Here is a 15,426-nt window from a genome sequence, read left to right on the forward strand (position 1 = left end):
CCAGGTTCGGGAGGAAAGCCGTGTAGTGGGGTTTGGTCCCTGCCCCGGCAGCAACTAGCCCTAGGGTGGGAAGTTGCTTCATTTCCATGGGGGCCCATTTCCTTCCCATTCTGAAGTGATTAAGCAGCACGGACTCTGGAAGATGCAGGTGGCTGAATGTGACCTTGAGGTGGAGGTTCAGCCTCGAGTTTCCTTCCTGTAAAACGGGTAGAATAATTCCGGCCTTACCAGGTTTCTGCAGTTTTAAGAACACGGGTAAGTTGCTATGCACAGTCTTGGCATCAATATATTTGCTCCTGTCGAAGTGGGGGCCACAACCCTTTCCCCCGCCCTGTTAGTGCCCTGTGGCTGGTTTCCAGAACCTGTCGCTAGTAGGGGCTCTGGACAGACTGCGGGGACCCCCCTCGCCCCCCAGAAAATAACGCCGTTGACCGGGCTGCAGAAAAAAAAGTAAACAGCGTTGACAGTGGACTGACAGTGGGCGAAGGGGACACTCTATACGTGTTCACGAACAGACTTCACACAGCCCGAGAATCTCCGCTAACCGGCCCACTCGCGCCGCGCCTCCGGGTTGATGGGTTTTAGGGACAGCGCTTCCAGCCTCCGCCTGCAAACCCAGGGGAAGAGACAGGGCCAGGCCCCGTGGCGGGCTCGGAGGATGGCATGTGGGGACGGGAGGGGGGCGGGGAGGCCCCAACTGCCAGCGGGAAGGAATGAGGGGGGTCTGTTCCCGCCCCCCTACTCCTCCCAGGGGCAGGGTTCCTGGGGCGCCCTCCTCATTTCCTCTCTCCGCACAGGTCGAGAAGGGAGGGGGCGCGCCCTTGGCCCTCTGCACCGTGGCATCCCCAACTCTCCTCCCTCCGACCCGCCTGGCCTGGCCACCCCCACCTCGGCCGCCTATCCCCGAGGCCCCCGTGGCCCCAGCTCAGTCGCCAGTCTCAGCCCCGGTCCACCCAGCCCTGCGCCCCCTCCCTTGGGCCACCTCGGCCGCCGGCCCCCGCCTCCGCAGACCCCGCCCGGCCGCCCGGCCGCCCTCCCGCTCGCCCCCATTTCAGCCGCCTGCCCCGGGCCCCGTAGTCCCGCTCGGCCAGCCCGCACCCCTCGGCCCCCGTAGACCCCGATCGGCCACCGCCATCCCATCCCCACCCCCCACCCCCGCCCTCTGAGACCCCGCCCCCCCGGCCCTCCCCTTTGGGGTCGTGGCGGCAGGGGAGGGGCCGCGCGCCCGCGTGCGTGGCAGGCTCCCCCCGCCCCCGCTCCGGCTCCCGGCCTTCCTTCCCGGGAGGCGGGGTCGGCGCGCGCGGCGGAGGCAGGCCCCCTCCTCCTCCTCCCTCCTCCCTCCTCCCCCGCCGGCCTCCTTCCTCGCCGCCCGCCGCCCGCCCGCTCTCTCGGCCGCTCCGACGCCCGCCGCGCCGCGTGCCGCTCGCCCAGCCCCGGGGGAGCCGCGCAAGTTTCCCGGCGCCGCGCGTCCCGCTCGCTCGCCTCGCCGCCCGCGGCCCCGCCGCCGCCGCCGCGCTCGCCATGCCCTCGGCCAAACAAAGGGGCTCCAAGGGCGGCCACGGCGCCGCGAGCCCCTCGGAGAAGGGCGCCCACCCGTCGGGCGGCGCGGATGACGTGGCCAAGAAGCCGCCGCCGGCGCCGCAGCAGCCGCCGCCGTCCGCGCCGCACCCGCAGCAGCACCCGCCGCCGCCGCAGAGCCAGGCGCACGGCAAGGGCCACCGCGGCGGCAAGTCCTCCGCCGCCGGCGCCGCCGCCTCCTCCGCCGCCGCCGCCGCCGCCTCGTCCTCGGCGACCTGCTCGCGCAGGCTCGGCCGGGCGCTCAACTGGCTCTTCTACCTCGTCCTGGTGGCCGCGGCCGCCTTCTCGGGCTGGTGTGTCCACCACGTCCTGGAGGAGGTCCAGGAGGTCCGGCGCGGCCACCAGGACTTCTGCCGGCAGCGGGAGGAGCTCGGGCAGGGCTTGCAGGGCGTTGAGCAGAAGGTGGGTACCCCCGGCTCCCGCCCCCACAGCCGGACCCCCCTCTCCCTGTCCAGACCCGGGGCGGAGCCAGCCCCTCACCCGGCCCCCGGGCTCCCGGGCGGCCCCCTGACCCCCTTTGTGAATAGCTGCGGAGGAATCGGCCCCGAGGGATGGACCGCCGCGAGGGTGGGCCCAGGCCTGTCACTGGACATGAGCGGTGACCTGTAAGGAAGCGGGCAGGCTCGGGGGAGCCCATTCTTTCTGGATCAGGAGCCGCCGAATGGGCAGAGCTGTCTGGAGAGGAGGTTGGAAGGGAAGCCGCGCATCCCTGGAAGCCGCTGGCAAGGCCGCAGGCACCTCAGCTCTCCCCGTGGGGGACACCTGAGCGGGTTTCTCATGGGTCCGGGCCTGGGGAAGGACGACCTAGGAGTCTTATTCACTTATACGAAGTTCAAATGAAAGACAGCGTATCTGTGGGCCCCGTTGTCCTTTATGGGACCCATGTGCCCAGTGGGCCTTTGAAAGGCAAGGCCAAGCTAGTAGGTCATTATTATTGGGGAATAATACCGCCCAGGTGGTGTTTAGGAGGCTTAACTCACTTGTAATCTAATCCTCAGAGCAACCCTGGGAGGGAGGTGGGACTGGCAGTTTTTTGACTCCCATTTTTCAGACCAGAAAACTGAGGGTTAGAGCGATTAAGGGAATCGATCAATACCCCAGCTATCGAGTTGCAGGCTGCACGAGAATGTCCAGTCCAGTGCCCGCTTCAGGGTCCACAGGGGCCTATTTCAGGTGTGTGGATGGACCCAAGTTTTAACACAGAGTTGCTTAGCCTTGCACCCTTCTGTGTGTTTTCCCACACCAAGTGCAAGAACCTCAAATCTCATGCCTCCTCCTCCTCCTCCGACCTCCACCAATGTCATTGCTCAATGGAAGTTGGTTGCCTGATTGAAATAAAAAATCCCGCCACCACTTACAAGGCTGACACTGCTGCCTCCTTTTCCCAGCATGCTGCCTGGCCTGCTGAGCTCCTCTCCACTTTTGTGGAGTATGCAGGACTGGGAATTTGCCCTCAAGACGGGCAGAGCAACTGGAATGAGTCAGCCTGCTCCGTGCTGCAGGCCAGGGGAGGTGACTTTTTGTGAATTAAGCAGGCAGTGCTGCTTTGCCTATCCGGAATGTGAAATCATTCCTAAAAAATAGAACTGCTGTTGGAGTATAATCACGAGGCTCCCATTTTCGTCCTTATCATCCACCCACTTACTGATCAATCATAATATTTATTGAAGTCTGATAGTCATATGGCCTCACGTAGGCCCCGCGGAGGATATGAAGCGGAAAAGAAACAAATCATTTGTGAAGCTGCACATAAGTAGGTTTGTATCAGGGGAAAGTGGGGAACTGTCCAGAAGAGAGAGGGTGTGGAGTTTGCCTAGGCCTGTATCCTGGTGGTCAGGGTAGGATCAGTGGAGGTCTAGTAACTGTTGAGAAAAGGCATGAGGAACACACAGGCAGGGGACAATCTTGGGCATGTTTGAGGGACAGCAGGTGGCTACCCTGCTTATAATAGAGTAATGGGAAGCTGTGGGAGGGGTGATTGAAACTGAGGCCCAGATGGGGGAGGTCATGAATCTAGGTTGAAGAAATTGGGCTTTCTTCTCTTCACTTCCTCCCTGTCCCTCTTATTCCCTCTTTTTCTGGTTCCTGCGCCTTCTCGTCACTGCTGTGTAGATTCCTTTCCTTTCTGGGGTTCAGTTTTCTCATCTACACAGCGAGAGGAGGGTCCCATCTAGATTTTTAAGAATCCACCCATCTGTAAAGTATTGAAATAGTGATCACTATTTAGTGACTTTTCTTTCTTTATATAGTAATTAGAGGCCCGGTGCACGAATTCGTGCGCTGGTGGGGTCGCTCGGCCTGGCTGGCGATTGGGCTGATCGGGGCCAGTCAGCCGCAGGAGGGACCACAGGAGGTTGGCTGTGGGAGCGCACTGACCACCAGGGGGCAGCTCCTGCCTTGAGCGTCTGCCCCCTGGTGGTCAGTGCATCGTCATAGTAACCGGTCATAACGGTCGGGTCTCTTAGGCTTTTATGTATATAGATTTAGGAGCATAATCAAGCTATTATTTAATGCATCATATTTATTTTGCACTCATCTCTTTAACAACAGCCCCCAAGGGATAAGTACAGTTGACCCTGAACAGCATGGTTTGAACTGCACAGGTCCACTTATATGTGGATTTTTCAATAGTACATACAGTACTGTATGATTTTCTTAATAACATTTTCTCTAGCTTAACTTATTGGAAGAATACAGTATATTATATATAGAATGCATGCAAAATACATGTTAATTGACTATGTTAATGATAAAGCTTCTGGTCAACAGGCTATTAGTAATTTGATTTGGGGGAGTCAAAAGGTATATGTGGATTTTTGACTGCAGGGGTGTTGGCACCACTAACTCCTACATTGCTCAAGGGTCAGCTGTACTGTGATCCCCTTTGCAGATGAGAAAAGTGAGACACAAGTAACTTTGCATAGCTACACAGCTAGTAAATGGCAGGGCTAGGTTTCAAATCACAGTTGTCTCCCAGACACTTTTTTAAAAAAAAAATATATTTTATTGATTTTTTACAGAGAGGAAGGGAGAGAGAGAGAGTTAGAAACATTGATGAGAGAGAAACATCGATCAGCTGCCTCCTGCACACCCGTACTGGGGATGTGCCCGCAACCCAGGTACATGCCCTTGACCGGAATCGAACCCGGGACCCCTCAGTCCGCAGGCCGACGCTCTATCCACTGAGCCAAACCGGCTTCGGCAGACACTTTTTTTTAAAATATTTTTTTTATTGATTTCAGAGAGGAAGGGAGAGGGATAGAGATAGAAACATCAATGATGAGAGGGAATCATTGATTGGCTGCTCCCTGCATGCCTCCTACTGGAGATCGAGCCCAAAACCCAAGCATGTGCCCTTGATTGGAATTGAACCCAGGACCTTTCAGTCCACGGCCCAGCGTTCTATCCACTGAGCTAAACCAGCCTAGGGCTAGAACACTTTTTAAAAAAAATACATTTTTATTGAATTCAGAGAGGAAGGGAGAGGGAGAGATAGAAACATCAGTGATGAGAAAGAATCATTGATCAGCTGCCTCCTGCACACCCCACACTGGGGATCAAGCCTTCAACCCAGGCATGTGCCCTAACCAGGGATAAAACCATGACCACCTGGTTCATAGGTCAACACTCAAACCACTGAGCCACACTGGCTGGGTATCTCAGAATACTCTTAACCACTCATCTGTTCACTTTGTTATCTTTCCTATGCCTGGCCTGGTACGCAGTAGTGCTCAATTTATGCTTACTCCATTGACATGTAACTCAGAACAGGCCCAGAACATTATTAGGATTTGCCAAAGTGTCTGGTCCCTTCTGTGTGCAACTCTGGGTAGACAATAAGTTATTTTGGATTGAGTAGTGGGTCTTCTGACAACCTGAGTTTGAAACCTTTTTATAACTCGATATGAGGCTTGGTTGGGGCTGAGGTTTGGATCTTGACAGGGACATAAACGTACAGTGTTATTATTTATAATTAGTATTCACTATTATTATTCATAGTATTATACCTACAGTGTTTTTCATAATTAGTATTCACATATTAACACCAGGCATTCTCTTAAGTGCTTCCTAGCCACCCTCTGAGGCAAGTGCCACTTATTAGTTCACAGAGGGGCCAGTTGAGCCTAGAGCAGTTGTTATGGTTCAGGGTCACACACAGACCCTGAGTGTGGCGCTGAAGGTCCTGGGGTGCCCTGGCAGATCCAGGGTGGCCTAAAGTAGTGGAAGGAGTCAGCTTAGGCCTAGTGGGTGGGGGTGGTTTAATGAGACGACTTATTTGTAGAAGAGTGAGTTCTCTTGTATTTCTTTGTTTTCCCATTTTGACCAGGAATCGGGGCTTCAGGGTTAGGCAGCATCTCCAGGCACTCGGTGCACTTGAACACACCTCTGCCCAAGCATATTGCATAGAGTTTAAGAGCTTGGGCTCTGAAGTCCCACCTTCAGGGATTTTGATCCTCAGCTCTACCCCTCTCCAGCTCCTCACTTGTAAAATGATCAATGGGAGCCACAAACTCATCTATCTATATAAAAGCCTAAGCGACCATTGCAACAGAACAGACAACTGAACAGGCTGTGTGGGGCAACCCGCCTGGCAGGGGGGTTAGTGAGGGGCAACCAAACTACCGAGCAGCAGGCTATGTGGGATGACCAGGCCAACAGGCAGGTGAGTGATTAGGAGCCAGCAGTCCAGGACTGTGAGAGGGATGTCCGACTGCCGGTTTAGTCCCAATCCCTTGGGGTCCTGGATTGGAGAGGGTGCAGTCTGGGCTGAGGGGACCCTCCCCTGTGCATGAATTTCGTGCACTGGGCCTCTAGTGAGATTATAATGAGGATGGAATGAGATGATGTCTCTGAAGTACTTTGCATAATTATTGTATACAGTAAGCACTCTGCTGAAGAACAGTCACCACTATCCCCCTTCCCTAGGCTGTGAGCTACTTGAGGGCAGGGTTTCTGTCTTAGCTGTTATTTTATCTTTGACGTCTTGTCCAGTACCCACCACTTAGTGGCACTCCACATATACTGGGGGAACAGATGCATCCATCACATATCCTATCTAATAAAAGAGAAACATGGTAATTGGCGTACGACCGCTACCCTTCCCATTGGCTAATCAGGGCAATATGCAAATTAACTGCCAGCCAAGATGGCGGCCAGCAGCCAGGCAGCTTGAAACTAACATGAGGCTTGCTTGCTTCAGTGACGGAGGACTCCAACGTTCCCCGCCTGCCGCTGCAGGCCTCTGAGCTGCAACTCTAAGCAACTATGTAACAAATATAGAAGCTAAACAAAACCCCAGAAACCTGCTTTAGTCCGCCGGGCTTCAGCCAGCAGGATCACAACATTGTAAGCAAAGGCCAGAAACCTACTTTCAGCAGCGGAGGCCTAAGAGCTGGAGCCAAGCCTCAAAGCTAAAGCTGGCCCAGAATAAAAAAAAGAAAAAAAGGAGCGGTTGGGAGCTTCAATCACCCCTAGCCTGAAAACAGCTCTCAGCCCCTCACCCAGACTGGCCAGGCACCCCAGTGGGGACCCCCACCCTGAAGGGTGTGTGACCAGCTGCAAACAGCCATCATCCACTCACCCAGGCTGGCCAGGCACCCCCAGTGGGGACCCCCACCCTGATCCAGGACACCCTTCAGGGCAAACCAGCCGGCCCCACCCATGTACCAGGCCTCTATTCTATATAGTAAAAGGGTAATATGCCTCCCAGCACCTGGATCAGCGGAGCTGCGAGGCCTCCCGGTACCGGGATCAGCGTGACAGAGGGCAGCGCCCAAACCCCCTGATCGCCCTATGGCTCTGTGTGTGACAGGGGGCGGGGCCACAACCTCCCTATCGGCCCTGCTCTGTTGGTGACAGGGGAAGGCGCCCCAACCCCCTGATCAGCCCTGCTCTGTGCCTGATGTGGGGAGCTCCCCAACCCCCTGATCACCCTGTGGCTCTGTGTGTGACAGGGTGTGGTGCCCCAACCCCCCCACCCCCATGGGCCCTGCTCTGTGTGTGACGGGGTAGAGCCATAACCTCCCCATCGGCCCTGCCCTTAGTGTGAGAGTGGCGGCGCCCCAACCCCCTGATTGGCCCTGCTCTGTGGGTGATAGAGGGCAGCGCCCCAACCCCCTGATGGGCCCTGCTCTGTGCGTGACGGGGCAGCGCCCCAACCCCCTGATTGGCCCTGCTCTATGCGTGACAGGGGGCAGTGCCCCAACCCCCTGATTGGCCCTGCTTTGTGCGTGACAGGGGGTGGCGCTGCAACCTCCCCATCGACCCTGCCTTGAGTGTGACAGGGGACGGTGCCCCAACCCCCCAGTTGGCCCTACCCTGAGTGTGACTGAGGGTGGCATCACAACCTCCCGATCGCCCTGCTCTGTGCATGACAGGTGGTAGCGCCCCAACTCCCCAATTGGCCCTGCTCTGAACCTGACTAGGGGCTGCACCTAGGGATTGGGCCTGCCCTCTGCCACCCGGGAGCAGGCCTGAGGCAGCAGGTCGTTATCTCCCAAGTGGTCCCAGACTGCGAGAGGGCACAGGCCGGGCTGAGGGACCCCCCTCCCCCCTGAGTGCACAAATTTTTGTGCACCAGGCCTCTAGTCTATATATATAAAAGGCTAATATGCTAAGTGTCCCTCTGGGTAATGATGTCACATAGCAACGCCAGGCTTCCTCTCCCTAGCAATGACTTAGCCTCCTTGCAATTTCTTCAGCCCAGGAACACAACTTACTTTATAGCCAGGTGGAAACATTTCACGCTTTAACCAATTGTCTGTGAAGCCCTTTCCCATACCTCATGTCATTTGATCCTCACAGAAGTCCTGGAGTAGGTAGATAGGAAACTCGGTGGAATCCTATTTTCATTAGCCGGAAAACGGAGATTTAGGAAGTTTAGAAACTTGACCCAACTGAAAAGAAATAAGAAATGGTGGATCTTGAAAAAGACTTCAGGTTTTCTCACTGTGCAGAATATAGTCAAACACTGCTGCAGCTAACTATTTTACCCTTTGTTCTCCCTGCATGATCTACAATAATAATCTGTTTCATGTTGATATTTACTGCTGTGTTGCTGACAATTACCTGAAAGAGAAGTTGGGGTGCTTCATTGGGCTGGAAAAAGTTTAGCTACATCAGAAAGCAGGTCTAATTAAGCAAGTTTATTCTATGTCTATAAAAGGCTAAGTTGCATGCACAATACATATAAAGCTCTCGCTGGCGCCAGTCGCACGCATGTTGTTTCCATCTGTCATTGTCGATTGTAAATTTGGTTGACACTTCTATTATAGAGAAAGGGCAAATAGTGATATTAAAATATTTCTTCAAATTAATTCCTTTTAATATGCATGAATTCATGCACCCTGACACTAGTTAATTATAATAAGGGTTTTGCATGTAAAAATGAACAACCAACAGCATCAGTAGGGCAGCACTTTCTATGTTCTTTCCATAATGTTAAGGGTTGGTTTGTTTGGTTTCATTCATAACTTCTGATGTAGTCCCCTTCCCAAACATTTGTAAAGAGCCAGCCCAGGGTGACATTCAGGGATCAGAGAGGAAATGGACCAGCTTGGTCCTCATTAGAGTTTGCTCTGTTACTTCATTTATTCTTTGATTCATTCAGAAAACATTGGCGAACACCTGCATGTTGCAGGTACTGCTCTCACACCTCTATTCTGAGTGCTATGCTTAGAACAGGCAAGTACTGTGATTACATAACCTAGTTTTAGAGGTGAGTTCTCTCCACTGTCCTTAATGATTCAGGTTATATTTGGTTGGGCAGGAAAATTGTCTAATATCTTAGAGTCCCTGAGAACCTTCGTCTAATTTATCTTAAAATCACAGACTGGTGGAAGCCGGAAGGGACTTGAGAAACCTGTTTGCTAATAGACAAGGAGCTTGGGACTTGGGAAGCGAGTGTGACTTATTTGTGCCCACAGAGCTTGTGATTGGTGGGGCTGGAACTAGAGCCCAGGTGTCCTGTTCCCATTCCTGTAGTGTTTTCCCTTTGGCATTGGGCTAAGGCTGTCTAGGAATCTCCAGGCTTCTGGGCTACTTCAGAAGAAAGATTAAACAATAATGAAGATGCCACTTACCAATTGTTGGTCATTCACTATGTGTTAGGAACAGTTGAAGCACTTTACATAGATTAACTCACAAGACAATCCTGAATCAGGTGCTAGTTTTGTTTTTTTCTTTTAAATATATTTCTTTATTGATTTCAGAGAGGAAGGGAGAAGGAGAGAGAGATAGAAACATCAATGATGAGAGAGAATCATTGATTGGCTGCCTCCTGCACGCCCCCTACTGGGGATCGAACCCGCAACCCAGGCATGTGCCCTGACCAGGAATCGAACCTGGGACCCTTGAGTCTGCAGGCTGATGCTCTGTCCACTGAGCCAAGCCAGCCAGGGCCAGGTGCTATTTTTCTTTCCATGGTGTCCTGGTGTCCTGACCCCAGGTTAATTGCCCACAAGCACACAGGAAGTGTAAAAGTTGGGCTATAAACATAGGCAGTCTGGTTCTAGAGCCCACACTATTTCATTTTTTAACCTTTTATCACGGGAATGTTGAAGCATAAACAAAAGAAGAGATCAATATAATGAATCCCAATTTCAGTAATTATCATTTTTTTCTATTGTTTCATTCCATCGCCACCCCTTCTCCACTCAGCTTGATGCTGAAGCACTCTACTCCACTGCCCTGTTGGGTGCCCACCTGGTTTCTGTTAGTTCCCAGTTTTGGAAAATGGCCCAGGTCTTCTGAATGGTTACAGCCTGGGCAGAGAAGCTGGCCTGCCCTTACCCAGAAGATTCACTGCACAAGTGGGTGCAGAGCTTCAGAAAATGTTGCCAGTTGGTTCTAGGCCCTCTGAAGGGCCTATGTTGCCCTGACAGACCTGTGGATAGTGAACTAGGAACTAATTATAAAATTAATCCCTGACTGACACACCCAAAGTATTTTTAGGATTTATTTCTAACATTTAAGAGTTTCTTTTCCTCTTTTTTTCCTTGTTTCTTTCGACAAAACATAGTCTATTATACCTAACAAAGTTAACAAATATTCTTTATTATCTTCTAATACCCAGTTCATAATGAGATTTCCCTGATTCTCTAAAAAATGTCTCTTTTACAGTTGGTTGGTTTGAATCAGGATCCGTTTATGTCCGCACATTACATCTGATTGATAAATCTTAAATTTCTTTTCACCTGTAATAGTCTCCTGTCTTTCTCCCTTTTAAAATGCCATTTAAAATGCCACTTACTTGTTGAAGATCCTGGTTATTTGTCCTGTGGAATTTTCCTCTTTGTGGATTTGGCTGATTGCTTCCTTCTGGCATATTTCTCACTAGTATGTTTTTTTGTGAATTGGTGACTAACCAATTTTTTGTGACTAACCAATTCACAAAAAATTAGAGACTTGATAGATTCAGGTTCTTCTTCCTGTTGTGTGTGTGTAAGAAAGCATTCTATGTGGCCCCATGTACCACATTTGGATAAAGCCCTGGCCATTAATCATCATCTGTCAGCCTCTCAGTACATTCAACCAGCTCCCTGGGGTAGTTCCGAGGTCAGACCTTGTTTAGGGTGGAACTTATTTAAAATGAATGTGTAATGGCAAACGGGATCATAATGTGTTCACTAAGCCAGAGAATGCTAAAGGATCATCGGGTCCACCGCTCCCATGTTGCAGGTAAGGACGATGACTTGTGCGGGGCCACACAGCTAAAAGTGGTGACAGAGGCCCGGCCCTTGTCTCTTGCCTCCCAGCCCAGTGTCTCCCACGTGCCTCAGCTATTTTTCTCTGAAAATTTGTGAGACTCTTTCTCTTGCAAAAGCTAGAAACTCGGCTCAAAGAGCAGTGGGTGGGGAGAGATTCCTTCAGGTATAGCTGCATCCGGGAATTCAGATTGTATCTTCAGACCTTGATCTTGTTATCTTGTTTCTCACTTCTGCTTCCCTCTGTGCCGGCTTGATTCTTACACCCGCATTCTTCCTGTGCTAGTCTGCATAGCTCAGCTCCAGGCTTCCTCATTCTGTAGCTAGCAGTCAGGTATAGAAAGTGGCCTTCTTTCTGAGTAGGTTTAAAAGAAGTTCTGGAATTGACTTGTTGGCCTGCTTTAGGCCATATGCCCATCCCTGGGCTAATCACTGTGGCTCCAATTTGGGGGCAAGGTGGATGGAGAGTGCTGATTGGGTAAGCCTGTGTTATAAACCATCCCTGGAGCACTTGGGGGGGGGGGTGGCCCTTAGATTGGTCCCCCAAACCACATGGATTGTATGTGGAAGGATGGTTCTCCAAAGGAAAATTGTGGTGCCATTCTAGAGGAGGAGGGACTTGGAAGCTGGGCAGACAAAAAGAAATGAGCCGTGTTGCAAAGCACTCATCAGCTCTTCTTAGCAGTTAACATCTGGACTTTGGTTACAGGTGCAGTCTCTGCAAGCCACGTTGGGGACTTTTGAGTCCTTCTTGAGAACCTTCCAACATAAGCAAGAGCTCGCGGAGAAAGTCATGAAGCAAGGGGAGAGCGAGATCAACCGGATCAGCGAAGTTCTGCAAAAGCTCCAGAACGAGATCCTCAAGGACCTCTCGGACGGCATCCACGTGGTGAAGGATGCCCGGGAGCGGGACTTCACGTCCCTCGAGAACACGGTGGAGGAGAGGCTGACGGAGCTCACCAAGTCCATCAACGACAACATCGCCATCTTCACTGAGGTCCAGAAGAGGAGCCAGAAGGAGATCAACGACGTGAAGGCGAAGGTTGCCTCTCTGGAACACTCCGAGGGGGACAAGCAGGAGTTGAAAGCCTTGAAGGAAGTCGTGAAGGGCATACAGACCTCTCTGAAGTCCAAAGACAAGGACCTGGAGGCCCTGAGGAGCACCCTTCAGACCATGGAGTCGGATGTCTACACCGAGGTCAAGGAGCTGGTGAGCCTCAAACAGGAGCAGCAGAAGTTCAAGGAGGCAGCCGATTCGGAGCACCTGACCTTGCAGGCCCTCACGGAGAAGGTCCTCCAGTCGGAGGAGGCCACCTCCCGCCTCCCCGAGGAGGTCAGGAGGCTCTCGGAGGAGCTGCGCCAGCTGAAGGCCCAGTCCCTCGAGCCGGAAGAAGATGGGGTCTTCAAAAACTCCGACGCCCTAGACGCGCTCCAGAGAAAGAGCCAGGGCTTGGACGCCCGGCTGCAGGCCGTGGAAGACGGGGTCCAGGCCGTGCAGATGGCCTCCGCGCGGCAGAGCGAGAGCCTGGAGTCCCTGCTGGCCAAGAGCGAGGAGTGCGAGCAGCGCCTGGCCGCCCTGCAGCAGCGCCTGGACGGCCTGGACTCCTCGGAGGAGGCGGACAAGGGCGGCCTGGCCAGCACCGTGAGGAGCCTGGGGGAGGCCCAGCTCTCGCTCTACAGCGACGTGGAGGAGCTGAAGAGAAGCGTGGGCGAGCTCCCCAGCGCCGTGGACACGCTCCAGAAGGTTCAGGAGCAAGTCCACACGCTGCTGGGTCAGGACCAAGCCCAGGCGGCCCGCTTGCCGCCGGAGGACTTCCTGGACAGGCTGTCTTCTCTGGACCACCTCAAATCCTCCGTCAGCCAGGTGGAGGCCGACTTGAAGATGCTCAGGACTGCCGTGGACAGCTTGGTGGCCTACTCAGTGAAAATTGAAACCAACGAGAACAACCTGGAGTCGGCCAAGGGCCTGCTCGATGACCTGAGGAATGACCTGGACAGGTTGTTTGTGCAAGTCGAAAAAATTCATGAAAAAGTCTAAATGAATTGTGTGTGCAGGGCGCGGTGGAAAGTTTAATTTCTCATGACCAAAAAAAAAAAAAAAAAAAGGTGTTATTTTCTCCCGTGCGCCCCTCCTCCTCACATTCTTGTCCCCTCTTAAAGAGCAGGGGACACCACCTGGGACACCACAGCATTTTGTATTTCTGTGCCCGGTTAATTTATTTACAGTCGTCACCACACAACACTGGTTTCTCAAGTGTTCAGCTTCTGCTTGGTTTCCTGGAGGCCCAGCGGCCGGCAGGCGGAGGTGCCGGGCAGCAGGGAGGTCCCTGGCGTCAGAGCTTGGGGATGGTTTCCCTGAGGATGAACAGAAGCAGATTAACGCTAGCCTCCAAAAAGCCTGCCTGGCGGGCAGATCTGAAGCAAAGAAAGTGGGGGAAGGGGCATTTTTCTCTCTGATTGTCTTTAAGCAAAATTCATTTGACTTTTTTTATACTTCTGGGAGAAGCAAGTGTTGAGGAGGTGTCACTCACTCTCTGTCTTCCACTTTAAACTGGTTATAGAATTCATAAATGTCAGCTCCGAATCGGGACGGGGAGAGCCCCTCGTTTTTCCGCCGAGAAGCAGCTGCTGCGGACTGTGGCCTCCCGGGGTGAGGGTGTCTTTTTCCTCTCCCTTTCCTCTCCTGATCTCAGAGGTAACTATGCAAAGAATCCAGACGGTTCTGAATGTGAAGGCACAACACCCCACAGAGTCCCCTGTGGCCGACCTGTGCCAGCCACCCCTTGGTAGGGTCCCCCAAAATGCATAGATTTATAATCCCTGCAAGGGGAGTCCTTGGATTCTTGCAGGAAATGTGTGATGGGGGCTGTCCACAAAGGCCTGGGCTGCCTCCCTGGAGAGTGGAGGCCACGTCTTTTTATTATCCCCCCCCGTGTCCGGGAAGGGGTCCGCTGGCCCCTTCCGTCAGCGAGGAGCGTGTGCGTTTGCCGTAGTTGTTGGCTGTTTCCCTCCCGTTCGGGCTGTACTGTTCTTTAATGGCTGTCTTGCCTTTCAAAAAAGAGGAAAAAAGAAAGAAAAGAAAACGATAAAAAAAGGTTTGTTTAGTTTACTGTGAAATGAACTGTATGGCTTATTTACAGTATTTTTAATTCTTAATAAACACTTGAGCTTTGTTACTTTCCCTGAGTGGTTGCTTTCAGAGAATTTAGTAATTAGGATGTCTTTTACGAATGTGCAGCATTGAGGATTAGAAAGGTAAGTTTTCAGACTTTTTTTTTTTAAATTCTGAAATCAGGATGGCCTCGCTCTTAGGCCTGGAACTTTCGATTGACATGGCTCTTGTTAGCTATTTGAATCTTCTGGAAGCTTTAAAAATGCCCGGGCCTGCCCTCAGGCATTTGGGATGAAGAGGTTATAAAGAGGGCTGGCAGTAGGGTTTTAAAGGCACCCAGCTGGTTCTAATGTGCAGCCAGGTTTGAGAACCAGGGTCTCAGACCATCTGGCAACCTCCGGCCCCAGTACAAACCTGGGCATGTTGCCTTTACTTCCCAGGTTGCCTCTACCTCCTACCTAATACAGGGGTGTATTGAGTACCTGGGTGCCAGCATTGTGCTAAGCACTCCATAGGCCTCTGTTCCTGCTAAATTTCCTGGAGGTAGGCATTATCGTTTTCCACTTAACAGAGGGCAGCAGGCTGAGAAGCAACATGCAAGATCATCAGCTAGGACAGTGATGGCGAACCTATGACGTGTGTCAGAGGTGACGTGAACTTTTTTTTTGGTTGGTTTTTCTTTGTTAAATGGCATTTATATAAAATAAATATCAAAAACATAAATCTTTGTTTTACTATGGTTGCAAATATCAAAAAATTTCTGTGTATGACATGGCACCAGAGTTAAGTTAGGGTTTTTCAAAATGCTGACACGCCGAGCTCAAAAGGTTCGCCATCACTGAGCTAGGAAATGGCAGGGCCAAGATTTGAACACAGCTCTCTAAACCAGCGGTTCCCAACCTGTGGGTCATGACCCCTTTGGGGGTTGAACAACTCTCACAGGGGTCGACTAAGACCATCAGAAAACACATATATAATTACATATTGTTTTTGTGATTAGTCACTATACTTTAATTATATTCAATTTGTAAC

At 52.1% G+C, this 15,426-nt stretch overlaps 1 protein-coding gene across 1 annotated transcript; it reads left to right on the forward strand.

The window, feature by feature from the left end:
* The first annotated feature begins 1,333 nt into the window (after window positions 1–1,333).
* CKAP4 (cytoskeleton associated protein 4) lies at window positions 1,334–14,458 on the forward strand. Its single transcript, XM_059681771.1, has 2 exons — window positions 1,334–1,980; window positions 11,992–14,458. Exons 1-2 carry the CDS (start codon window positions 1,522–1,524, stop codon window positions 13,318–13,320), a joined length of 1,788 nt encoding a protein of 595 aa, XP_059537754.1. The 5' UTR covers window positions 1,334–1,521; the 3' UTR covers window positions 13,321–14,458.
* The last annotated feature ends 968 nt before the right edge of the window (window positions 14,459–15,426 follow it).

Source organism: Myotis daubentonii, chromosome 2 (assembly GCF_963259705.1).
Source record: "Myotis daubentonii chromosome 2, mMyoDau2.1, whole genome shotgun sequence".
NCBI lineage: Eukaryota > Metazoa > Chordata > Mammalia > Chiroptera > Vespertilionidae > Myotis > Myotis daubentonii.